Source organism: Trematosphaeria pertusa (assembly GCF_010094035.1).
Source record: "Trematosphaeria pertusa strain CBS 122368 unplaced genomic scaffold BU26scaffold_1, whole genome shotgun sequence".
NCBI classification, from domain to species: Eukaryota; Fungi; Ascomycota; class Dothideomycetes; order Pleosporales; family Trematosphaeriaceae; genus Trematosphaeria; species Trematosphaeria pertusa.
The window spans coordinates 1,198,256-1,221,850 of NW_022987212.1; the positions used below are offsets into that span (position 1 = coordinate 1,198,256).

Below are 23,595 nucleotides of genomic sequence, written 5' to 3' on the forward strand. Positions count from 1 at the left end.
TCCCTATGTGATACGGTTCGTTGCTTTTTGGGGAGAAATCAATCGGCTAACAAATCCGGAAGGTCAATACTTACACTACCGAAGCAAACATTGATTCGCTACCCGAAACAATTCGTGGCTTGCAGTAAGAGACGGCTCCAGTGGACAATGAGTAACTCCACTAGACGAGGCGCAGGGAGACGGGACGAGACAGAAGGTATGCTGATCCTGTACCTTCGCAATGACTTCTGGGCTCGAACCAACGATTAAGTGGATGGTCCGCTATGCATGTCAAGGCAGGAGAGCGCGAAGTAAAGATAGTGCGCGGTAAGTGTTGAATCGCTGCATTTGGCCGTGAGGACTCTGACGCTGAGAGCGAGTGAGCGCTCGTTCGCACTGGTTGGCGGGTTAAGGTAGGTGTTATTGGACGTGGAAAATTGCCGTTTACGACCTAACTTTCCAATAATACTCGTGAAGTTCCCTAACCCAACGAGGGTCGCTGCAGCGGATGCTATCGCTCCGTCAAACGAGGGCGGCTACTATTCAGAGAATAGCTTTTACCCTGGGGCTAGTCTCGACTTACGGCAAATTAATCGCTGCTCATAAGAAAAGCAAAAATAGTCCACCATGAACAGTCCTATGTTCGTCCTACTTGTAGTGGACATGCTTCCGGCTATTTTTCATTCCGGTTGATTGCATGTCTTGGCGGCGGCTATCCAGAATCCCGGATGTTGGAAAACCAGTGCAAAGGTAGTTTGTAGTTGGAAAGCTGAAGCGGGGACGAATGTTGCATGTTTAGGGTCTTGCCATATGGTCTGTTCCAAAGTCGTACCAATCTCGAGCGAGACGGTCCGTTGCAATTCGAGCAGAGGAACCAATTGGTGGACTTGCTGAAGCGCTCGAAGTTGCGCCCAGAGAGGTCAAACGTACACATTTTTGGCAAAAATACCGATCCATCCGTTCTCCTTGTGGTCGGTTATCTTGGTTCGACTGGTTTCATAGCTGACAATCTGCGTAAGTCATTCACTTCGATTGGCGGCGGTACTCGCATGTACTCATGCCTAGGCTTGGGCATTTTGTAGTGTAGCATGTAACACGCAGCACATAGATTAATCCTTGAGAGGGTGAGGCACGAGCTGACGTGGTTCCTCACATCCGGATTCGGCTTAGTGTACGATTTGCGATCCGTTGTCGAGGATAAGTTTCAGTTCGCCGTCACCATCCGAACGATTCCCACGTGGATCCGGTGGACGATGGCGGCCCCAGCTCCTGTGGCTGTTGGCTGCCGTGGTCACTGTCTCATGTTGGAGGGGTCGTCCTAGTTGGCGCCCGTACCTGATTCCTTGTTCGAGAGTAGACTTGCTCTGCGTTGTGTTCCTTCTGTCCTAGATGTCATTGCGATCTCTCCCGCTCTGCACGTCAGAATCAAGGTTGCGGGAGAAGATGCGCGATGGCGGGCTAGATGACGCAGGTGAGGAAGTGGCGTATTCCTATGGCCGGCCTGATCTCGTGTAGGCAGTTCGGAGACCCCGCACTCCATCAAACCGCAGGTTTCAGCGGGTGGCGGTAGACGGAATGATCTGGGTTCTATTCGTTTGCGGGAGATATAGCATCGCAGTGGGACCATGAAGCGGGCTTGACGTTGGCTAGCACCTCTAGATCGAGTTCATTGTCGAACCAAGTTTGGTGGCCTTAGTCACAAGGCCTCGGCCTAGCGGTGGGTCGGAGCACCGGTCGAATGTAGGAGCTGGCTATGCGAACGGTGACGCCTGAGGTCGCTATCTGCTGCGGTCAGATTTTGTCAGATGCATCTAGTGTGGGGCTGTTCTTTGCTCAGCTCCCGCCGCACGGCGTGCAATGGACAGCGGCTACGTGGCGGGGCTCCGTTGCTCCGCTGCTCCGCCATTACATCCTAGCTAGTTGCTCCAGGCTTGGAGATGTTCTGCTGCTTGCTGTGTGCGCGGGCTCAAACCGAGGACGTCTGAAGTCACACAAAACGCTTCGTGGTGACGGCGCATCCTGAGCAATTGCAAATAGCGACTAGGTACTATAGCAGGGCAGACAAAAGAGGGGCAACGATGATAGAACGGTTGATATGGATGGCGATGAGGGTAGCTTGCGTGGACTTTGGTGACAGAAAGGTGAGGGGTCAATCCAGGCGGATAATGTTGGGAAGGCGCGATGCTCCCGCTTCGGGTAGTCGCAGGCGAACGGTTCGGCGAGCGCATGAAGCGTGATGGGAACAGCAGTTCGGCCAAAAATGGAGACAGAAAATCGATACAGAAGATGCGCCAACTTACGTATACGCCTTCATCTATTCGAGGCCGTTCCTGGCTCGCGTGCTTGTGCACATCGCTGGGCACGGCAGGGTCCAAGCAAGCGCATGGAATGCATGAATGGTAAACCCAAAGATCTCAGAACAGCGGCAACTGTTTACACGACAATCGGCCCTCCTCCGTGCCTGAAAGGGACGCTCGGTTGCGATCTCTTCTCAAATCTCTGGTGCCAGTGTGTACAAACATGCAGCTGCCAGTGGCTCAGTGGCGAAGAGACTGCCTTGCGGTTCAAGCGCGATAACAGAAGCGTCGGAGAATTAAAGCGCATCCCCACCGCGCTCGGTCCTTCGCCCTCCTTCACCGTGCTCAGCGTGCGTGGCACAAACAGCGGCATGCAGAACTCGATTCGCTGAGACAGCTATAAGCTTGATCTTATGCTCGACGATTGGGATGCCAGATGCGGCGAGGAGGTCAAGCCACAGATGGCCGTGGGCCTGGGCGAGGGGTTCGGAGATGGCGTTTGCGCTCGGCGAATTAGCGTCGAGCCGTGCTCCGAAGCTTTGATGACGAGGGACGCCACTCGTCGCGGCGTAGCGAGGCTGATGAGAGAGGTCCGGATGGCCAGCTCTACCGCGAATCTCTACATCTAAACATGGATTCTCCACGGCTGCATGCGTGGCCACAAGATCGCCTGCTGACCTGCGGCACAGGTACATCATCGAGGTGAGGGGCGATGCGATACGATAGACGGCTGCACCGCCGACGTTGCGCAAGGGTTAGAGCTCGCATGAAAACCAGAGGCGACATGAGCAACGGCGGGTTTGTCGCAGAACCCTGCCGCATCTACCTCCCATCTACCTAGTACCGCGCACCGTGGACACCCTCAGAGATCGAGAGCCCTCCAGGCACGAATGCGGAGTCATGCATACGGCGCGGCGAGCGTGCGCTCATTGGGGCGTCGCAGAAGACGAGGCCATCTAAACAAACAAGCTGCAGCCGGGTATGCACTCAAGCGCGCAGTAGATTAGGCGCACAGCGTGTGTTATTCTTGGTCGCTGTTGGTACGGAGCTCCGTATGTACAGTAAGTACATCTGACTGTGTACCCGTCACCCGTCAACCCGTCGCCCGTCGCCCGTCGCCCGTCGCTGGAGACGAAGGGCCGCCGCCCCCAGCCCCGACTGCGAACTCTGAGCCGCACGCTGGCGGAGGCGCGCGACGAGGCATGTTGCCAGGCCTGAAACGCGAAGTCACGAAGATGAAGGCTAGCGGCGACGACGAGCGATAATTTTAGTTGGCCGCCCTCATTTCCCAGGGCCCGCCGCCGGCCAATCACGGCGCGGCGTGGCGGACCCTGGCCCCTGCGCGCCATTCCTTCCTCGCTGCAGCGTCTTTGCCGAGACAGCCTCTTCCTGCGCGCTCCCCCATGCTCCTTCCTCCTCTCCACGGCCAGAGTTGCAGCTTCCTCACCCGGAGTCGCTCATTCAATTGCACCCTGAGCCGACCACCCTTCCCTTCTCAGCCCGCATCTTCAACCGCCGAGGGCTCGCCGTTTGACTGACGCTTTGTTTTATATCCAGCACCGCCCGGCCCCTTGTGTACGCTGCCCGGATGGACTTGTGAAGCTGCGCGTCTGTTGCTGGCCGACCACTCCTCCGCCAGACGTGCTCAATTGCCACTCACACCTCGCGCCGCCCTCATCTCTCGCCCCCGCCGACCCGCCTGCAGCCATCATGGACGACGACGCGTGCTGCGACCGCTGTGTCGACGCTCAACGACCGCTTGACTGCCGTCCGCCTGCGAGCGTCCCCCGTCGCCAAAAGCAACAGCGCATCTCGAAGACCTCGCTCGCCATCTCGCTCGTCGCCGCCTCTCTCCCTGCGACTACAGCGCAGAGCTGCGTATCGCTGCAAGGCTCGACCGCCTGCCCGGCCTTTACCAATGCTTCCATCAGTACCGGCTTGACGGGCGACTTGTACGTGCAACCTCACGTCAGCCTCGTGCTGTGCCTGCATGCATGCTAACGACAGCTGAACAGTTCCTTCCTCTCATTCGTATCAGACGTGCAGACCTTCGACAATCGATTACGGGAGTATATCGCCACAGATTACGCAAGGACAAAGTGAGTAAACCGTGCCTTTGCGTGTGGGGGAGCTGCAGCCGCTGACGGTTCCACAAGGTACCAGCAGATTCTGGGCTGCTCCAGCGTCGATCTGACCAACACGACCGACATCTATGCACGCTATACGACTACATTTCTCTGTAATGCCATCGTCCAGGCCTCGGTCGAAAATTGCAGCTTGGACAGCGACAATTCAACGCCGCTATGTGCAGATTCCTGTGTATGTGTTTCAAGTTATCATTTCGCGAAACCACGCTCGCCCCAGTGCTGATTGGTCGACAGGCTCAATTTGCCATCAGCGAGCAGGAAATAACCGCCAGCCCTGAATTATGCGGCACGCCAGGCACCAATGCGATTGATCAAATTCGATCAGATTTCATCAGGTGTTCGCTGCCGTCGCGCTCGCTCAGCGGCGCCTGTGTCACCGCCGTGGAGAACGAGCCTGATGAATGCGGCTATTCGTCTAACCTTCAGGGCCTCTGCTCCTTCTGCGCTTCGAGCTCCCCTAACTCCACCGACTCGTGCTGCGTCAATGCGAATGTCGAGTCGCGCTGTCAAGGTGTGCATCTACCAACGACCACGTCGATGCCGCCCCTTTTCACTTCGACGTCCTCTGCCGCGCCAACGGCAACATCAGCCGCAGCAGGTTCGGGTTCGTCTTCCGGTCTTTCTGGAGGCGCAATCGCAGGCATTGTCATCGGATCGCTTGTCGGCGCCATTATCCTTCTTGGAGCCATTATCGCCGGCTGCGTCTTTATGAGGAAGCGGAGACGAAGCCAAAACGGCAGTGTCTTCAACACCCCGTCCCCAACTCGCCAGTCTGTGCCTGCACCACCCATGACCTACGGCGGAGACGGACATTCTCCAACCACCATCCTCCCTGGCGCTCGTGTGGCACGCATGTCGGCACTAGAAGGATCGAGCTCATCGGAACATCACGACTCTCGAGCAGGTGGTGCTCTAGGAGCTTATCGTACTGTTCCTGATGATACTTACGAATCTCCAGATTCTGGCCGCAGCCATCTCGGAGGACCCTTACCCAAGCGCGACGGATCGCTATCGAGCCATTCTGCTCTTGCAGCTGGGAGTGACCATTCTTCGCCTCAGTCAGGATCTAACCCAGATCGAAATTTCTCCAGCCCTGAGGGCGTCGCATCGGGGCAATCTGAGCAATTACAGTTTTTCAAGGACTATTATTCGCAAGATGACATCCACCCCAACGACACGGTCGCAACGCTATGGGCGTATCAGCCCCGAGCCAACGATGAGTTCGAACTTGAGCGAGGCGATATGCTTAAAGTTGTTGGCATCTGGGACGACGGGTGGGCCACAGGCGTCAAGGTTTCCGAGACAGCCGAAGAGTGGGAAGCACGAAGAGCTGTGCAACGCGACTCTGGCGTTAGTAACGGCAGCCGACAATCACGCATCGAAGCAGACAGCGAGATTAAGGCATTCCCGTTGGTGTGCGTGTGTTTACCACAGCACTGGCGGAAGACGATTGAGGGAGACAGCACGGACACAGGGGGAGGGAGTGGAGGTGATCGACCACCTCCCAGCCCTTAATGACCCCTGTTTCCTGTTTGTTGACCGTCTTTAGTCGTTTCTTCTTCGTCTCCCTCTCCGATCCCATCGGTCGACCCTATTCCGATGGCGCCTCCTGCCTTGTCCATCTCGAGAAGGCCTAGAAAATCACGACCTCCTCCCCACCCCATGACTCCGCCGGCCGGCCTACACTCCTCAGGCTCGAGCACTCTGATCAACTCACCACACCGAATAATGCGACACGATGATGGCTAGTTATGCTATGCCCCGTTGATTTGGATTCTGATTTCTGATTCCGACTTTGGATATTTGAGGCCGTTTGATACCCGTTTCGGATTGCATACCTCTTGGGACCTCGCATTGCATTGCTCAGCGCGCACTCCTACCAGCACCGCACCTGGTCGTCCCATCACATCGATCGACCGAACGTAATCATAATACCTCAGCCCACCACCTTCGACGTAGCGACGACACATTTCCCTTTTCGCGCTTTCCTTTTGTTTCGGCGAACCGGTAGATTTTGGCGGGCGGCTACTGTTTAATACGCTCTATCCACACCGCTGCACACGAGGTGCACCCTCCTTCGCGTAATCGACCGATTGCCGCTAATCCTGCGTCTTCATCACTGCCACCAAAGCCAACTACCATCACGCTCATTAATCCCGCCGAACACACTACCGAGTCTCGACATTTCTTACCTGCCGTTGGCTTCCTTTTTCCGTTCTATACCCGATTCTGGCTTTCGCCAGGTTACGAGTTTCGATTCTCCGTTTTCCTTCTGCTCTCTCCTCACCACGTGCCCCGTGGGCGAGGATGACCGGGCCTTCTATATAATCACGGTTTTCAGAAAAAGAAGAGTATATGCGGAGGTGGCTTGGAGCGAAGCACTTGTACATACCGAGGCTGAGGAGGGAGGAGGAAGAAGGGACATAATCTTAACCTTTGATATTTCTAAGATATCCAGCTTTGTGGATGCTGTGGTTTTGGATAGCAGCAAAGGTTTCCTGTTCCTGGCTTTTGCTGCTTCTGTCAGAGAAGCTGTTGTGTTGGAGAGGGGCAGCCGATTGGATAGATAGCAATGGGATATGGTTGGATAGTGAGCTCGCGCGCCCCTTCACTCCCACACCCCTACGTTCGCTTGGCCGGCCGACAAAAGCGTTCAGTCACCAAACCCTATTCTGGTCTCAGCTCATAGTTTGCAAACAGCATCTCGAGTCTGTCCCACCCCACATGTTCCTAAAGAAACACGGTGCAGGGGCTTCCGCGCAAGCACACACGCGGGACGTTGTTAGGCTAGCGGGCATGATCGCGAACGTTTCTGTGTAGGCGGGTATTGGAAATATCTCGTACTCCTAGTACCACCGCCAGGCGGGTGAATCACGCAAATCAAATCCTATCGAACGCACGAACGCGCATGCAACGCACGCAGCTTTATGCGAAACATAGTATCCAGCAGCCCGAACCGTGGTTGAGCGAGCGGGGAATCGTGCAAAGGTATTTCAAAACTTCAGACCGTGCGGTGCTGCTGGTACCTGGTACCGCTTGTCTTGAGCTGGGCTGGGATGTGTCGCGCGCGGCTTAGGGTGATTTTTTGGGTGGGAGGGGGTAGGTGTTGTGTTGTGTGACTTTGGTATTTGAGAAGTTTATTTTTGAGGGTTGCGTGCGTGCAGGTGGGGGGGAGAGGGTGTGTGGGGGAAAGGCCTGGCCGGGTGGGTGCTACTGCAGCGTTTCAGATCGATGTTCTGCCGGTATACTGTGTATGTATAGAATTAGACTTGTCGAAGATGGCGATGATGATGATGATGATGGTGGTGAAGAATCGAGAATCGAGGAGGGGGCTTAATAAGACGCGTATTATAGACAAGACGCACGGCTGACCGGCCGGCCGGTTGGGAAATAGGGGGTGGGCTTTTCGGGTTGTTTATTATGCGTGCGTGTAGGGGCCACGTGATCTCGGCCCGTTTGATCGCCCCGGCGGTAATTAGGTAGGAGGTGGAATAGGAGGTGTATGCGTTGGCGAAGTTGTTCGGGGGCAGGTAGGCGGTTTTTGGACTGCGTGGGTGTTCGCTTGATGGTCGTAAGGTAGGTGTTGTGTCGGCGAAATAGTTGTGCGTTCTGTGTTGGTTTAGTGTTGTATCGATTTTTCTAGGCGGGGATATTGGACGCCCCCTTTTTGGCGTTCAGCGGCCATGGCCTGGCTGATGATATGGCGAATGCGCAAATCACCCCTTTTACCACTAGTATGAACTATCTTCTTGCCTCCGCGGCCCGTAAGGCTGATAGTCTATTAGCATCTCTGCTTTTCGACTGACAGCTCTCCGCTATGTTAGCGTGCCGCCATCTGATACTGTTCGTTATTTATCCTTCCAGGAAGTCGCAAACTGTACTCCTAATCGCTTCTAAAACCGAACAGCTTGAGTTCATGGGGAAAACTGAGCGGGGTTGGGCGGAACAGCGGCGCTGGGACGTTGTGATGTCTATCTGAAGTGTGCGCGTGGGTGAGGTGGTGGATAATTGGGTGCCATGCGGTGGTGGCGCATCTCCTTGGACGTGCGCGATTGTCTTCACTGGGTGAGGAATGCGTAGGTGCACTCACTAGTCGAGGAGGGGATGCTGGGGGCGACGCCTTCTGCAACACAACACGACGCATGCACCGACGTCAGTACAGTACAGTATATCCTATCCTATCCGCTTTTTCCTTCTTCGCCCGAGCGGTAGGTATTCGAAAGTTTAAACTCACGACGGTTGATGGCTTGTAACGTCGTGTCGTGCGCTTCCTTCTTTGGCACACTATTCTCTAACACATCACGTTACCTTGATATCCGCCTCATTCACACCATATACCCCTCCCTGTCTTGCGTCGCCTTCGCTTCCTCGCGCTGCTGCATAGATTGCATGTGGCCGCCTTGGTCCTCGGCACATGGGGATGGTTTCGGCTACCGTGGCGTGGAGGCGGCGTTCAGCGGCCCCTGGGATGGGATGGGGTGGAATGGAAAGGGGGATGGTTGGCAGCTGCGTCGAAGCCAGTAGATTGGAGCGAAACGGTCAAGATTCCAGACCTCCATTTCTACATCATAGATGCATCAACGTTTGTTATATAGCCTTGGAAAGCTGATTGATAAGGGCGCCTAATACTTACCGTGCAATGATGCAGAGTAGCACTCACTCAATCATCGGAAGAATAATATTCCCGTATCTGCAACCCATAAGCAGCTTGCATGTCTCGAAGAAGTCGACCAGACTGATGGACCATGTATATGTACCATAACGGGCCGAGGTGGAATAGCGGCGGAAGCTATCTTGGTGGCGTATCTGCAAGGCATAAGCCGCATGCATTGCGCTAACCAGATCCGCTCTATAGTGGAGTGGATCAGGTACCACAAAAAAACCTCAAAGACCTTGACGTGTGAACAAAACCCAAGGAAATCCGATTTTCTTCGGAGCGCCGTTTCTAATCCGCTTCAAAGACTCCGGGCATGCAACTGGCTTAGTTGCGGGTCCTGTGCTATCAAGCCGAATTTGACCGAGCCAGTCTCGTACGCTGCTAGATATCCACGAAGGGCCGCATTTTTTATCCAAAACCTTTGCAAAACATGGAGCGATTGCGGTGGCGGGTGGACGTCGGCGGCTTCTGTGCGCTTCCTGGGCGACTTCCTTTATCACCGCAAATGCCGACCAGCGGGGGCCGCGAGTATAAATCTGAGGCTGGCGGACGCAGGACTGGGCTTTCTGGAGCTACTTACTTACTTCGCTATTCACATCTCCAGCTCTTCGCACCGAAGTTGAAGTGCTTCGCCTACCTTAAGTCATCCGTTCCCTCTGATCTGTTAAGTCGTCCACCATGGCAGACTACAAGTTTGAAGGCTGGCTCGGCCTCGACAAAGATGCAGATAAGGGCAAGATGGTCTGGGGCGAATTCGAGCCCAAGGCGTGGGAAGAGACGGACATCGATATCAAGATCACGCACTGCGGCATCTGCGGGTCCGATCTCCACACTCTCAGGAGTGGCTGGGTAAGCCAATCCCGCCTCAACCCCCATAGCAGAAACCGAAGACAAAAGCAGTAGACTGACGGTTGATCCAAGGGCCCAACACCCTACCCATGCTGCGTCGGCCACGAGATCGTCGGCACCGCCGTCCGCGTCGGCAGCAAAGCAGAAGGCGGCATCAAGGTCGGCGACCGCGTCGGCGTCGGCGCCCAGTGCGATTCTTGCCGCGGCCGCCTGGGCAAAGCATGCGAGGCGTGCGCATCAGGCCTGGAGCAGTATTGCCCGCATCTGGTCAGCACGTATGCAGCAACACATGTGAGCGGGGACAAGTCGTATGGCGGGTACGCGCTGTACAACCGCTCGCCGTCGCATTTCGTGGTCAAGATTCCGGAGGCGCTTCCGTCGGCCGCTGCGGCGCCTATGCTGTGTGCTGGCGTCACGACATACTCCCCGCTGAAGCACTATGGGTGCGGCCCAGGGAAGCGAGTTGGCGTGCTCGGGATGGGTGGACTGGGGCATTTCGCGGTGCTTTGGGCGAAGGCCTTGGGCGCTGAGCGCGTTGTTGCTATCTCCCGGTCGGCGGGGAAGGCTCCGGATGCGATCAAGCTGGGAGCTGATGCGTACATCGCAACGGAGGGTGATTCCTCTTGGCTGGAGAAGAATGCTGCATCTCTTGATATCATCATATCAACGGTATCTTCGTCGAAGGTAAGTTACTTCCTCGTGTCCACGAAACCTTAAACACCACCGCGGCAGCTGCTGAAATTCCGAAATTTAGACGCCCCTGGGCGACTACCTTGGTCTTCTCCGAAGAGATGGGACGCTCGTTCAGGTCGGCAATCCCGATGACGGACTTTTCCATGTCCCTGCTCCTCGGTTAATCATGCAGAGGACGAAACTAGGAGGCTCGGTAATCGGATCCCCGGCGGAGATTCGAGAGATGCTCCAGCTGGCTGCGGACAAGAACATCCGTCCAATGGTTCAGGAGCGCCCAATGAAAGACGCCAACCAGGCCATCATCGACATGGAAAATGGCAGAGCGAGGTATCGATACGTCTTGGTGAACGAAGGTCATCTGTAGGCTTTCAACCCCGCTTCTCATATCGAATAGATTCAACTTGGCCATTATTTGCTTCGATCCACTGGTGTGTAGAGGATAAGAGGACAGAAATTCAACTCTAGAAAAGACAGTCCTGTTACTTTGTTTCACAATCCATAGCATATCCGAAACTCCTGGAATCAAGTCTTCACTTCTCAAGAAGCGACAACATCATAACTCTCTGCAGCTCATCTGCATCTGTCCCAGTATTCGTCCTCTGAAGCCCCAGCAGCGCCTCTCTCTCGCTCCTCTCCAGCGCCTGTGCCAACGCGGCATCGTCCTCATCCTCATTCAGACCCACGTCCTGCACCGTCGACCCATAAAGCTCGAACACGCCCTGCGTTTCGGGTAGCTGTTGCACTGGTCTGGGCGGCGCACGCCGCGCCTCGAAGCGGCGTCGGACCCAGTGGCTTACATCATTCGGGTTCTCTGGGCACTCAAAAGGATCATTGGTGCTATTGCTACTGCTGCTGCTGCCGGCGCTTACGGTGCTGAAAGGCCGGTCGTTGGAGAAGCGTGGGCGCACGCTACGTTTTCGACGGAGAAATTCGCGCTTTTGAGCCATTGAGGTGCGGTCCGTCTCGGATTGAGGGTAAGCCGGCGTGGCTGATATGAGAGAGATGTCAGTGAACTTTGTTCTACAATGTGGGTGAACCATATACTTACTGGTTCTCTTCAGCGGTTCGCCATCAGCCAGACTACGAGGGAAGCCACTGATCGGGAAGCCGCTGAATGGGTGCGGATTCCTCTTATCGTTGGTTAGGTGAAGATCAATGGACACAACCCCCGTCTGCTGAGATACTGGTATAACAATGGAACCGACGTCGAAACAGCCTGTTTCAGTCATCATCCTTACTATCCCCCGCTCGATAAAGATGCGCTGCTTTCTTTCGCTATATTGGGCCTCTTGAACGAGGAAGTAAGGTTGGAACAACTGCAATTGATGCCGTTACATGTACAGACCGAGGCTGCGGAGGTTGTCGGAACCTTTTGCAAATCGACAGCAGATAGTACCTACAAGATCTTCTTAGCATATGATCACAGCGTCATGTGGTCTGTCAGGTAGATCTCTTTTCTGGCGAGGATGTATCTCGGTCATTTTGTGGCTCACCTTGTACCACGAAGTGGTCGTCGACTTCCCTAGCTGGTCCCGTCTTCTCGAAATAGAAGCAACTCGCGACAAGCCTATATGGTATGCGTACAACCTTGTCTCGCATATGGTGTGCCTCTAGGCGTGAGCTAACATCCTCGTATTGCTTGTCGATCTGATTCTTTTCATCCATTTTGGGCGTTTTGAATCTGACTTGGGGATTGAAGCGCATTTACCGACGCGCTCGGACGGGTCCAGAGCTGCCGATGACATCATGTCGAAAGCCCTTCCATATAGCCTCCGAGTCTAGGAGGTTGTCCACGCGCTTGAAGAGTACATTAAGCCAGGGGTTTACTTCTGGGAAAGCCCATAGCGCAGGGTGGTTGCGTTGTTCCGGTCGTGGTTTCTTCAGAACGTTTCTGTTGTGGAATCGTCTCCGGTCCGTCTGGGTGAGGTCTACGAAGCCCTCAGTATCAGCTCCACTGTGTCCAGTGCCAATAGATAGCAGGATGTCCGGATGATGGTCGTCGACGTCTGGCTAGAGAAGTTTGCCTTCATAGTTCGCAATCCGGACCGGGTTGTTATAGAATACAGCCCCTTTAATAAAGCCTTACTTAGTTATCTAAAGGCGTTAATTACTTGATTTATTAACTTTAAAAATTTTATACACTACGGTTCTCTTACCCCCTATTTTAGGGGTAAGAGCCCTAAGTAGGGGGGTATACTGCTCCGTAGGAGTAAGATTACGTGAATTTATTCCGTATTACAGATTCTTAGTGTTTACTGCTAGGGTTCCTTTTCACTACCTAGCGTACGCAGCTATTACTAACACTACGTATTCAGCTCCAGTATATTCAGGGGTAAGTTAGCTATTCCTTCCCCCGCGTAGGGAGCCCCCAGAGCTCGCAATTCACCCACACTGCGGGTTCCCCCCCCTCCTCTCTCTCCTAGTCAGCCCCGTCTCTTAAGGCTCTCTCTAGTTACCCTTCTAGCCAATCAGAGAATAGAGCTTATACCCCTAATAGGCCCGGAGGAGTCACCTAAATAGGGGCCTTCGTCTTCCCCCTAATTTAGGGTGGAGCGGAACCGTAGTGTATGCTATAAACCTGGTCCCGCAGGGTACGGCCTGCTGCGATCGCCCCGCCACCAGCCTGGTAAGTATTTTCCACCATTCCATTGCATTGAAATGGCCGTAATGTCCTTATTTCTAGGCTTGCAGTGACTTCTCTTTAGATGGCTTGGATTCTTACCTTTGACCAAAGCTTCGCGACAGCTCGAGAAAGGATAGTATGTGCAAGGGCTGACTTTATGTTTACAGTTTACTCTCATCCAAGCATTTTGTTACCTGCTGCAGCCTTCTCTGCGAAGTTCTCTAATACCCATAATGGATGATTTGACAGAACACGTGAATCATCCTTCAACGCAGCGCGATGAAGTCACCGAGACCGATGCGTCTTCGTACTGCGATTGTTCGTTTTTGTACTGCGAGTATGCTTCCTCGGACTGCGATTATCTTTCCGCTCAAGATGAAAAGCTCTGCCACTCGTGGAAAGAATGTGACCGACAGTTTGAATGTGGTGGTCGTCAAACTCGTCACTGGAAAGCGCGGCTTCGGAAGCTGCTCATGGCGGCCGTGCACAACACGTAACTGCACCAATCATTCTGGTGGGCTCAATAGCTGATATCAGTGCAGAAAGTCATTTAGTGTCACCGCCGTATTATGCGGTTGGCCAGCAGGAAAGTTCTCATCGACCATCTCGGTCGCAACGGCCGCCAGAACTACATCCACATTAACTTTGGTAGCAGAAAACAGTAAGGGCCGGCTGGAATACTCTCTATCTTCCAGACACGCACCACACTCTCTTCAGCATAGCCACGGACCTCTGCAACCCTTTACTCCAGGACCTTGTCGGCCCCTTGCCATTCCTTCATGTCCCGCCAACCCGTCCAGTCATGATCCGCAGCAGCAGCATCAAGTTGATCAGGCGCTTGCAACTCCCCAATAGGGTAACCCTGTACATTTTCTTTTCGTTCTCATAGCTTTTTACCTTACTTTAGCATATGCATTGCGCTTTCGGCGTCTGGCGAAGTTACATCTTCTATAATCGGTACCATCTCTGGTAGATTCCGTCAGGTGTCTTCATCTTGCGTTATATATCCGTTCAGACCCTGGGTTTCCAACGCATTGCTTGCTCCATATACATTGTTTCGAGCTTGATGATTCGCTTGAGTCAATAGTGTAGCCGATTGTAAATGTCGGGACAAGTGACGCAAGCCTCAATCAGACTCTACGCCCAGACATTCCTCCAAATCGTTTAGATCTGCCTCTAGATCATCCGTCTGGTAATACTTCCATTGATCTGGACTAATCAGACTAATAATCTAGGGAGTAAGATCAAAACATACCCGCCCACTGCTCACTAGCAAACTTATCCGTCCGCTCCGCATACTCCTCAGCCGTATCATCCTCTTCGGGATCGCCCGGCCTCCTCACCCCATGGACCCATTTGAAAACGTTATTTGGGTCCCACCTCTGCTTCACCTTTCTCAACTCATCCTTATTTCCCCCAAAATACCGTTCCTCATGTAACTTTGTCGGAAAATCCCTGTCAGGAAAATTCATAAACGCCGCCTTCTCGTTCAGCGACAGCGAACGGAGCTGCTTCTTGACACTCGCCAAGAAGAGCCGCATATCCAGCTCCATCCACTTGTCGACCCATTCGACTGTCACATAGGCATGGAAGAGCGCGTCGCGCCAGAAGTAGGCGGTCTCTGTGCTTTGGAACTCCGAGGCCTTCCCGCCGGCGTGGATCCACGTAACGAGGAAGTTGACCTGTTCGCCGTTGAACTTTTCGCGGAAGAACTTCATACGCTCGCAGATCACAGCGGTTATCTTCTCAAAATCAGACGCCTTGGTGAAGATGAAGGAGCTGTAGAGCTCGTACGTTTTGTTGGAGGGGTACGCGCGCTCGGCTTCTTCCAGCCACTGGGCAACGAGCGTCTCGTAGAGGAAACGGCTCGACTCCTCTGCGAGAACGCGCCGTTTGAGTTGAGTCTGCAGGCCTGGATGGGCGATGTGCGTGGTGATGAGGCGATCGTACTCGACCTTGTTGCCGTCGAAGGACACGTTGAAGCGCACGCCGCCCTGGTTCGAGGCCTGCCGCAAGTCGCAGATCCAGGTCGTATCGATGGTGAGCTCCTGCGGCCATGGGGTACGATAGAAGGCGTTCATGGTGGCGACGACGTCGTCGGTAAAGCCGGATGGGGGGAACCATTGGTACCGCCCCGCGACCACCATGCCTCGCAGGTTGCGGAGTTTCTGGACGCTGAGTTTCATCTGCACGACAACGCCAAAGTTGCCACCACCGGCGCCCTGCAGGGCCCAGAAGAGACGGCGTTCCCACGAGCCGGGCGGGTCGGTTTTGCGGACGGTGACGATGCCGTCGTTGGCAGTAACTATCGTCGCCTCGGCGAGGGTATCGGCCCCCATGCCGAAGCTGCGCGTGAAGGGGCCGAGACCGGCGCCCAGGATGAAGCCACTCACGCCGACGGTAGGACAGCGACCGCCGTTGATGATGTAGCCGTCGTGGCGGCCTATGATAAGTTTCTCGTAGACGTCACCCCATTGGCAGCCGGCACCCATGGTGACCGTCTTGGGTACGGAATTACTATCGAGCTCAAGCACAGCGTTCTTCATCCGGCGTAGGTCGAGAGAGATGCCGCTGAAGGCGGTCGAGTGGCCGGCGTACGAGTGTCCATTGCACTTAATCGTGATTTTGAGCTTTCCAGCTATTGCTTCTCTGATGATGGTTTGGACTTGGGCGGGGGTTTCGGGCTGGACGACACATTCGGGGCGTGAGAAGCGGAAAAGAAGATTGGCTGTTGCGATGGCATGTCGGTACTCAGCCTCGCCGGGCACCAGGACGGAGATATTTTGGCGGTTGAAGGCTTGGATAGCCTCCTGCATTTCAGTCATGGCAGCGTATGACGCCAGAGAGTCACGAAAGTTCAAGAAGGTGTTTCGTCCTTCTGCTAGCAGCCAACACACGCTTCTCGTGGAGCATATGTATAAGCCATACTTTCTACGACATACCTCGTGTGAAGGACCCCGCATGCTGACCACGCCACAGCCTTCCACCCCAGAATAGGGTATGCGTGTCTGCCCAACCGACACTGCCGGGAAGCTGGTGGCTTGCTCGTGCATATAGGTGCATTCCGGCTTGCAGGAAATTGGTCCCTCCCCGTTGTCCCCGAAGTCCCGTTGTGGGTTCTTACACCCAGCGTTCCGCCACCTTGAATACTGTGAAAATACTAAACTCCCAACACCTCATATCAAACATCGTTGAAAACCAAAATTGTACCATGGCCACCGCAGAGGAACAGCGGACTTCTAGCAACTTTTTTTAACTCAACCTCAACACGGACGCCATCATCAACAACGCCCTCGAATACCTCAAGCCAGAAAAGCTCACTGCTCTCCTAGAAGAGCACAAGAGTCCGTCACCACCCACTCACATCCCCATTATACCCCGCACTTACAAAGCCGTACAGGCGGTTTCATCGTCGCCGGCCTCTGGCTGACCTTCTACCTCCGCTCCTGGCTCTCCTACCTCTCCATCCTCTCCCTCAGCACACTCCCCCTCGTCCTCCTCGCCCTGCTATCCTTAACCCTGACCACCCCTTCCCGCACCCTCACCGGCCTTGGCTACTATGCCTACACCGAAGTATCCTCCTCCATCATCTCCATGAGCAAAAAGAACCTTCCTACCTGGCTTCCCCGCGCGATCCCCGTTGTGTTACTCTTTCCCGTCACCCGCGCCGCGATGCTCCTTTTGGTGCTAGCGGTCTGGGAAATTGTGGCCAAATACCGGAGCGGTGTTGCTCGTGCGACTGAGGGTGCAGATGACGCACTCCGCCGCGCGGTAGCGGCTGCTGAGAAAGCGGGTGAGCACATCCGCGAAGCTAAAGGGCTGGAGTGGCAGGCCATGCAGCTGGCTGCCGCGGAAGTGAACCAGAATAGAACGGTGATGTCGGGGGCAACTATTCGGGCGGCGGAGGGGGTGAAGACCGAAGTTGAAGGAATGGTGAAGGAGGCGCGGAGTTTGGAGGCGACTGCGGAGAAAGTGAGGAAGCTGGTGGAGAAGGCGAAGGCGGTGGCTGAGGAGGGAGATTTGGATACGGCGGATGAAATGGTGGTCAATGTGGAGAAGTTGCTTGCGAAGGTTGTGCGAGGGGAGCAGGAAGTTGGGGAAAAGGTGGAGGTGTTGAAGGGAAAGCTTTGGAAGATAAGTTTAGGCCATGGGTCTGGCTAGGCAGAGATGCTTCAACATGTATGTAGAGAAGTTGTTGGCGATGAGCCCAAAGGCGGCCGGTGGCAGGTGGGAAGCTGTACTTTACAGCGTGGATAACGATAGAAATTCCTCAGAAACCTAGAGTCGGGGTTTTTAGTGTTGGGCTTCGAGTGGCACTTAGAAACTTGGCTTCCGCCTGAGAGATTACTGCGTTAAGCCGAAAAGGAAGCCAAGAGCATGACTACCCCTTCATCTGAACTGAACACTCTAACCCAGCTTTAGGGGCTCGAACAACGTCTCAATAAGCTGCAAGAAATTCATTAATCCTGCAAAACCAACCACCAGTGGAGAAGAAGTACTCACCCATCGGTCCAGCTTTCGCTCATCATGCAACGATTGAAATACCTCATCTAACCTGCCTGTCTGGTTGTCAGTACTGCTGTTTTGTTAGACACAGCTCCAAAAGAGTACTTACCGGCAAAAATATGCAATACGCTAGCAAGCGCCGGGTTTTGTTTGCGTGCGTTTTCGAGTTTGCTCAAAAAAGCCTTGGCTTCGTCCGATGACCCAATTTGGCCAATCAAGAACTTGACACCTGCAAAACATACTCAGCAAACCGAACACCACCAACACCACGCAATTTAAGGAAACTGGAAGCATACCGTCTCTCGGACGTCGGTAATCTTCCAATGTATTTCCACACTGGACAATCACATTCACCAGCTCTTCGTCCTTTTTTGACGGGGCACCATCGGTAAGAATGGATACAAGCAACGGCCGCTTCAGCGTGCCCTTCGTAAGCGGTTCATATACCATGGGCTGGAGGATGCGCTCTCGCAGCTTCCTACCAATATACGTACCGCCTCGCGCAGGAATTGAGTTGAGCACTCGGCCGATGTCTTCGAGGCGCAGGGTGGAGGACTCATCGGTTTGATGGTTGATGAAGCGGAGGGCGACGCCCTCGCCGTCAGGGAGGATCCGGGTTGTGGTCCTCGCAATACGAAGGGCTAGGCTCCGCTGGCTTGGCCATCGGCCTTCCGCCGCGCCCTCCTCGTCGACCATGGAGCCGCTATCGTCTTCTGCTTGTCAGTGACATCAAAATGGAGAACCGGGCTGGCTTACCGCAGTAGATGACCTGCTGATGCATGGTCACTTGAACAGTCTTGGGAAGGACTTCCTCGCTTCCTAGGTCTGAGCTGGTGTCTTTAGCAAGGTCCACTGCCTTCTTCACTATGTCTTGGATGAACTTCTTGTTGTCCTTGAAAAAGCTGTTTAGCATAGGTTTTTCTTGGACATAGGCGTCGACGAGTTTGACGAATTCTTGGGGGGTGGGCTCCCCCGGGCCGGACTGTCTCTGCTTCAAAGTCTGCTTCATTATCAGCGCATCTCGAACGTTGTGTTGAACTGTATGTTCACGCAAATCAGTACCTTTTCAGTGCTCTCATCGCGCTCTCCCTTGAAGCCAAATATCTTGCTCATGGCGCCCTGAAATTTGTCGTTGACCCACGAAACAACATGACGCATGAGTGTTATGACACCGGACGCAAGGCGCATGAGATTCGTTTGCTCTTCCTGCGGCTTCAGCGCGTTTTGCACTGAGCGCTTCCCAGTATTCTGTGCAACCTGAACCGCATTGAAACCATCCTCATTCTTGATATGCAACCTTGCTCCAGCCCTCGCCAGCAGCCGTACAGAATCCACATCCAGGTTCTCAATCGCGCACATCAGTGGCGTGTTGTACTCTGCGAGCTTGCACGTCTTGTCAATCTCGTTAATGTCTCCCTTGAGGGGGCGAAGAATCTTCTGCAAGATCAGCGCACGCTCCCTCGTCGTCTTCCAAGCCGCAAGAAGGAGTGGCGTCTCGCCATTCTTGCATTGTAGGGTCGCCTTTGCACCTTGCTTAAGGAGCTGCTCGACTAGGTTCGGAAATCCAGACACCACAGCGGTTGCAAGCAGTGTCCAGCCGGTGGTGGGGTCGTTTGAATCAAGTTCGTTGTCAGTCAACCCGGCCACTATCAAGGTGCCTCTGCGTGCTTCGTCAAAGATCGTCATCTTTACGGTTGTTGGGTTCCGCACTCAGGTCAAATTGCAGAGCAGAGTAGAGTCAAGCAATTCCCCTCACTCATCCAGCAGAGTACGCACCCCACAGTTTGGCAATGTGCAACTTCTCTGACAATTGATTGTATCGGAACACTTTTGCAGGACATGGCGGTTATCGGGCAGCATTGCAGCAGTGCTGTAATCCCGGTGAAGCAACATGCAATCTCTGGTAGGCGAAGCCTAGATCGGCGATGCCATCATTGAAAGTGCGACACGGAGGTGGGGGATCATTGGATGTTCACCAGAGTCTCGCCGAAGCATAAACCAAATAGACTCTCCCGCATATCGCACAATATCCCGACGAGGATTTTGTCGGACACGTCGTCCAATCAATTGTTATCCAGCGCAGCAAGTAGGACCAGGGGCCATGTTGATCGGCTGTTATAACTCGAAACGTCGAAAGGCTACGAGAAATAGCTTCCGTGAATACGAAGCTGATGTTACGCAGGGCATTGCGATTTCTTGATTGGTGCTGGCCTGCTTACCTGAAGCATAATTCCGCCGCTCTGATTCCATTGCAAATCACTGACCACTCCACTGGTACCGTCGTCATGCGTTGCGTGACGGGTTCAAGTAGATGAATTACATGTTTCTCTTAGCATCAAAGAAATAAATGTCTCAAGAGACTCTTAAGGCTACAGACCATTGTAGAGACAGGGCAGCCTAGTTCGCGAAAAGAGCAACAAGCTGAATTTTAATCGAGGACAATTCAGCACCATGGTAGCCATACCACGATGGTATCTTTGCTGCTACTGGTGATTCGTTGAAGTGCTCTGCATCTTATGGTTTGGTATTGAAGCTCATTGGGGTGTCAGGCATTGTCGCAGCTGCAGCTGATAATGCATCACACAAAAGCAAGATCAGAGAGGGGAAAACAAAGCCGGAAACGGAAAGTCGGGATGGACTCAAAGGGTCCAGCCACTTGTTTTCCTGCAGCGAGAAGCAAGCCATATTGTCTTCTCAGCTGGTTCCGGAACGGTGGCGCAGTCCTGGGCCAGCGAACAACTATGCCGCTGACACATTAGCCGATGTTATCCCGAGAGATTCCGAGGGGGGGCTACTGGTATCGACACCGCAGAATAAATTTCCGTAAGTGAACTCTCACACTATTGCGGGGACAAAGCGTTTACAAGCTGGTAATCGGCGCGTCGAAGGCAGCAGCCTTTATTAGGGTCCAAGCGCCTTGCTTACGTCACCCGGTGCTTCCATAAAACAAATCCCACCTCGCCTCTTCTTCCTTCGCCGCAATCTTGTCTCGGCGTGCATCAAGTATCCCCCCATCGCTTAGCTCCAGCTGATTAACAACCTAAAAGTGTCACGCCGTTGGTTCACGCCGTCTACATCCGTATCTTCCGCCAATCTCTTCAAGACCTCGCTCTCGGTCGCCTTTACATGCGCCGATGCTGTGCCGCAGGTTCTGAAAGTATCGATACTACAGCCCACGTCACCGACTCTGGCAACCTGAGCGCGTTGCACATGCACCGAAGCGAGGTCCTCTGTACTTAAACTTGTTTTGCTACCACATTCTCTCTTCTCTAGCTCGGCTTGCCATTCCAATAGGAGCCTGACACGCGTGTACACCTTCAACCAAAGACTGAGGCCTGTGCCCAAGGATCCATAGCATCGGGTATGTCGATCACCCTTCTTACGAGCAAACAGCGTTTCAGAGACTCATTCTCAGCGAGCGCCTAGTATGCCATTGTTGTTTTCTATTACATCTATCAGCATGAAATTCTGGAGGGGCAAGCATGTGATATCCTCCAGGTCATCTAGAACTCTTTCAATACTCTGCCGGGGTAAGAACCACCCGTTACCTATTCGAATTATTAATTAAGCTGTTATAGGCGAGAGAATTAGTCGCGAGGAGCTTTTCAAATATACGAATGGACGCTTCTTGGTCAGGGAGAAGGAATTATGCGACCAAAGATATCTGAAATTCGACTTGGACCAGCTCTGCGCTGTAGCCGCCTCTGCCGGCAGTAGCAAATCGCCTATCCGCACAATTGAGAAAATGGAAGGCGGCTTCAGCAAGGCATTACTCATGAGCAAAGAAGATGGAACGGAGGTCGTTGCTAAACTCCCCTTCTCTATTGCTGGGCCCCCTAAGTACCTAACAGCATCTGAAGCAGCCGTTCTGCAATACTGTACGTCCTCCGTGTTTTAGAACGGAAAACTTGTGACTGATTAATGCGCCAATAGTGCATGACCACACCACAGTTCCGGTCCCCAAAGTCCTGGCATGGAACGCCGACTCTTCGAACCCGGTCGGTGCCGAATACATCATAATGGAGAAGGCTGTCGGCTGCCAACTGGTCAAGAAATGGGGAGAGATGGAAGATTTGAGTCATTTTGAATTCATCAAAAACCTATGCAAGGTTGAAGCTGATCTCGCGGCGATTGCTTTCCCCGCGAATGGAAGTCTCTACCTCCGTGAGTCAATGGGGGCCGGCGACAAGTACAAACCTCTAGCGCCCGAGATGGACCCTTCTGGCCATTTTTGCATCGGGCCGTCTTGCGAGCGGTCATGGTTCGGCAAGGACGAAGCGGAATCTGTACAGGCCCGCTTTGACCGAGGGCCATGTGAGTAATACTGGGCCAACTCCTTTTCCTAACTAATAATTATACGTTATTAGGGCCCACTCTACCTGCTTTTGGCGTTGCGCTTGCCGAACGAGAGATCGCACGTATCGAACAGAATCTCAAAGTTGTGCCCTACGGGCCACCACGAGGCTCTACTGAGGAACAACTTGCCGTCTTGAAAATGGCTAAAGAGGTCTTTTTTAAGATGGACGCGAAGACTCTTCCCGGACGCTTGCCGTGGCCGACCTTATGGCATACCGACCTACACTTGGGAAACATCTACGTTTCTGATGAAGAGCCTACCCAAATCGTCTCGCTTATTGATTGGCAATCTATCGTGGTCTCGCCTTTGTTTTACCAAGTTCGCTTCCCCGAATTTATAAGCATTGGCGAGGACTACGAGCTTGGGTCCGAGATACCAACGCTCCCGGAGAACATCGACGAAATGGACGACGACGATCAAGCGATTGTCAGGTTCAAACACAAACAAACAATGATGGGCAAGGCTTACGAGGCTGCCAGCGGTTTCAAGAACAAGAATGTCTTCAAATCTATACGTCTTCCTCCCCTTTTCCGACAACTCTTCCTCCGTTGCGGAGAAGCGTGGGAAGAGGGTATTGTACCTCTTCGTGTTTGCCTGATTGCAATAGCCGACGTATGGAATGAAGCTGGATTTTCCGGCGACTGTCCATGCAATTTCAGCGAGGATGAGATTGAAAAGTATCAGCAGGAATTTCAAGAATACCGGGACCACCACAAGATCTATGAGCTTGCCCGGGAATATCTGGGTACCGATGCCGACGGCTGGATTGCCCCTGATGATGACTTTGAGGAGAAGCAGCAGCGGAACAAGGAACTCCTTGATATTTGCATAGCTCACTGTGCAGAGTATGGTAAATCGGCTGAAGAGATGCGGAAGATTTAGCCGTACTAATAAGGGTCTGGGCGTTTCTCCCTGTTCATGACGCAAGCTCAAGAGCTCATCAAGGGCAAAAATGTGACAGTGCTATCAAGACGTCTCGAGTTATGACTGGAAATGATTTCACATAGGATGTTAACGAAAGATTCATATTCCTTCGACTACAATGGACCGCAGGTGCAAGAGCACTACATCTTACGCTACATACACTAAAATCCCAGTTCATCCGTCAACCAGCAGCGGGGAAAATATCGCTGTAGCTTCGTCAAAAGAAAACTAAGATTAGAATTTAGAAGAAAAGCCTATAGGACTAATTCTATTAGTTAGAAACGAGGGAGCATATGCAGGGAGAGTTGCACCTGAAGGAGAGCGATAACGGAAATTGCTTACTGTAGCCTGTCCGCAGCAGTAAATAGGAGATGCTGGCGTCGCTCTGTGGAGGAGCAAGGCTGAAGTCTGAGCCGCGCAAAGGCGGGATGACGGCGTGGGTGGAAAGCGCGATGCATGAGGAGCTTCGGCGGGAGACCGGTTTAAGCTAGCGGCACCCTAGTGCAAATGTGGTTTAGCTTATATAATGCGCCGGGCAGGAGGGCCAAAGCATCGCGTCTAAT

At 53.5% G+C, this 23,595-nt stretch overlaps 10 protein-coding genes across 10 annotated transcripts; 6 read left to right on the plus strand and 4 right to left on the minus strand.

The window, feature by feature from the left end:
• Nucleotides 1-770: 770 nt before the first annotated feature.
• BU26DRAFT_498688 (uncharacterized protein) lies at nt 771-1,301 on the plus strand (the record flags this gene model as incomplete). Its single annotated transcript, XM_033826353.1, has 2 exons — nt 771-993; nt 1,081-1,301. The coding sequence occupies 2 exons, from the start codon at nt 771-773 to the stop codon at nt 1,299-1,301; spliced, it is 444 nt and encodes a 147-aa protein (XP_033690942.1).
• A 1,802-nt stretch (nt 1,302-3,103) lies between these two features.
• BU26DRAFT_12186 (uncharacterized protein) lies at nt 3,104-3,825 on the minus strand. Its single transcript, XM_033819533.1, has one exon. It carries the CDS (start codon nt 3,623-3,625, stop codon nt 3,233-3,235), a length of 393 nt encoding a protein of 130 aa, XP_033690943.1. The 5' UTR covers nt 3,626-3,825; the 3' UTR covers nt 3,104-3,232.
• Nucleotides 3,807-6,414, plus strand: BU26DRAFT_12194 (uncharacterized protein). Its single transcript, XM_033819537.1, has 4 exons — nt 3,807-4,228; nt 4,292-4,375; nt 4,433-4,595; nt 4,658-6,414. The coding sequence occupies exons 1-4, from the start codon at nt 3,987-3,989 to the stop codon at nt 5,936-5,938; spliced, it is 1,770 nt and encodes a 589-aa protein (XP_033690944.1). The 5' UTR covers nt 3,807-3,986; the 3' UTR covers nt 5,939-6,414.
• A 2,110-nt stretch (nt 6,415-8,524) lies between these two features.
• Nucleotides 8,525-9,051, plus strand: BU26DRAFT_12224 (uncharacterized protein). Its single transcript, XM_033819539.1, has one exon. The coding sequence runs from the start codon at nt 8,666-8,668 to the stop codon at nt 8,945-8,947; it is 282 nt and encodes a 93-aa protein (XP_033690945.1). The 5' UTR covers nt 8,525-8,665; the 3' UTR covers nt 8,948-9,051.
• A 294-nt stretch (nt 9,052-9,345) lies between these two features.
• Nucleotides 9,346-11,152, plus strand: BU26DRAFT_598757 (putative zinc-binding alcohol dehydrogenase). The gene is made up of 3 exons (XM_033835048.1): nt 9,346-9,929; nt 10,002-10,613; nt 10,684-11,152. The coding sequence occupies exons 1-3, from the start codon at nt 9,759-9,761 to the stop codon at nt 10,984-10,986; spliced, it is 1,086 nt and encodes a 361-aa protein (XP_033690946.1). The 5' UTR covers nt 9,346-9,758; the 3' UTR covers nt 10,987-11,152.
• On the minus strand, nt 11,153-12,287 carry BU26DRAFT_498691 (uncharacterized protein; the record flags this gene model as incomplete). The annotated part of the gene is made up of 4 exons (XM_033826354.1): nt 11,153-11,610; nt 11,671-11,838; nt 11,968-12,018; nt 12,116-12,287. 4 exons carry the CDS (start codon nt 12,285-12,287, stop codon nt 11,153-11,155), a joined length of 849 nt encoding a protein of 282 aa, XP_033690947.1.
• A 2,202-nt stretch (nt 12,288-14,489) lies between these two features.
• BU26DRAFT_526550 (FAD-binding domain-containing protein) lies at nt 14,490-16,070 on the minus strand (the record flags this gene model as incomplete). The annotated part of the gene is made up of 1 exon (XM_033830710.1): nt 14,490-16,070. The coding sequence occupies one exon, from the start codon at nt 16,068-16,070 to the stop codon at nt 14,490-14,492; it is 1,581 nt and encodes a 526-aa protein (XP_033690948.1).
• A 769-nt stretch (nt 16,071-16,839) lies between these two features.
• BU26DRAFT_557428 (uncharacterized protein) lies at nt 16,840-17,406 on the plus strand (the record flags this gene model as incomplete). The annotated part of the gene is made up of 1 exon (XM_033832455.1): nt 16,840-17,406. One exon carries the CDS (start codon nt 16,840-16,842, stop codon nt 17,404-17,406), a length of 567 nt encoding a protein of 188 aa, XP_033690949.1.
• A 246-nt stretch (nt 17,407-17,652) lies between these two features.
• On the minus strand, nt 17,653-19,437 carry BU26DRAFT_557429 (uncharacterized protein; the record flags this gene model as incomplete). Its single annotated transcript, XM_033832456.1, has 6 exons — nt 17,653-17,691; nt 17,749-17,804; nt 17,861-17,980; nt 18,048-18,461; nt 18,508-18,751; nt 18,814-19,437. The coding sequence occupies 6 exons, from the start codon at nt 19,435-19,437 to the stop codon at nt 17,653-17,655; spliced, it is 1,497 nt and encodes a 498-aa protein (XP_033690950.1).
• A 1,500-nt stretch (nt 19,438-20,937) lies between these two features.
• BU26DRAFT_12249 (uncharacterized protein) lies at nt 20,938-23,128 on the plus strand. The gene is made up of 4 exons (XM_033819543.1): nt 20,938-21,281; nt 21,330-21,629; nt 21,685-22,065; nt 22,119-23,128. Exons 1-4 carry the CDS (start codon nt 21,179-21,181, stop codon nt 22,988-22,990), a joined length of 1,656 nt encoding a protein of 551 aa, XP_033690951.1. The 5' UTR covers nt 20,938-21,178; the 3' UTR covers nt 22,991-23,128.
• The last annotated feature ends 467 nt before the right edge of the window (nt 23,129-23,595 follow it).

Coding starts and splice junctions, on each gene's coding strand:
- BU26DRAFT_12186 (XM_033819533.1), bottom strand. CDS start 3,625: ATGGCGCGCAGGGGCCAGGGTCCGCCACGCCGCGCCGTGATTGGCCGG.
- BU26DRAFT_12194 (XM_033819537.1), top strand. CDS start 3,987: ATGGACGACGACGCGTGCTGCGACCGCTGTGTCGACGCTCAACGACCG. Junction 4,376..4,432: donor ACAGATTACGCAAGGACAAA/GTGAGTAAACCG, acceptor CGGTTCCACAAG/GTACCAGCAGATTCTGGGCT. Junction 4,596..4,657: donor CGCTATGTGCAGATTCCTGT/GTATGTGTTTCA, acceptor ATTGGTCGACAG/GCTCAATTTGCCATCAGCGA.
- BU26DRAFT_12224 (XM_033819539.1), top strand. CDS start 8,666: ATGGCTTGTAACGTCGTGTCGTGCGCTTCCTTCTTTGGCACACTATTC.
- BU26DRAFT_598757 (XM_033835048.1), top strand. CDS start 9,759: ATGGCAGACTACAAGTTTGAAGGCTGGCTCGGCCTCGACAAAGATGCA. Junction 9,930..10,001: donor ACACTCTCAGGAGTGGCTGG/GTAAGCCAATCC, acceptor GGTTGATCCAAG/GGCCCAACACCCTACCCATG. Junction 10,614..10,683: donor CAACGGTATCTTCGTCGAAG/GTAAGTTACTTC, acceptor TCCGAAATTTAG/ACGCCCCTGGGCGACTACCT.
- BU26DRAFT_12249 (XM_033819543.1), top strand. CDS start 21,179: ATGCCATTGTTGTTTTCTATTACATCTATCAGCATGAAATTCTGGAGG. Junction 21,282..21,329: donor TCTTTCAATACTCTGCCGGG/GTAAGAACCACC, acceptor AAGCTGTTATAG/GCGAGAGAATTAGTCGCGAG. Junction 21,630..21,684: donor AGCAGCCGTTCTGCAATACT/GTACGTCCTCCG, acceptor ATGCGCCAATAG/TGCATGACCACACCACAGTT.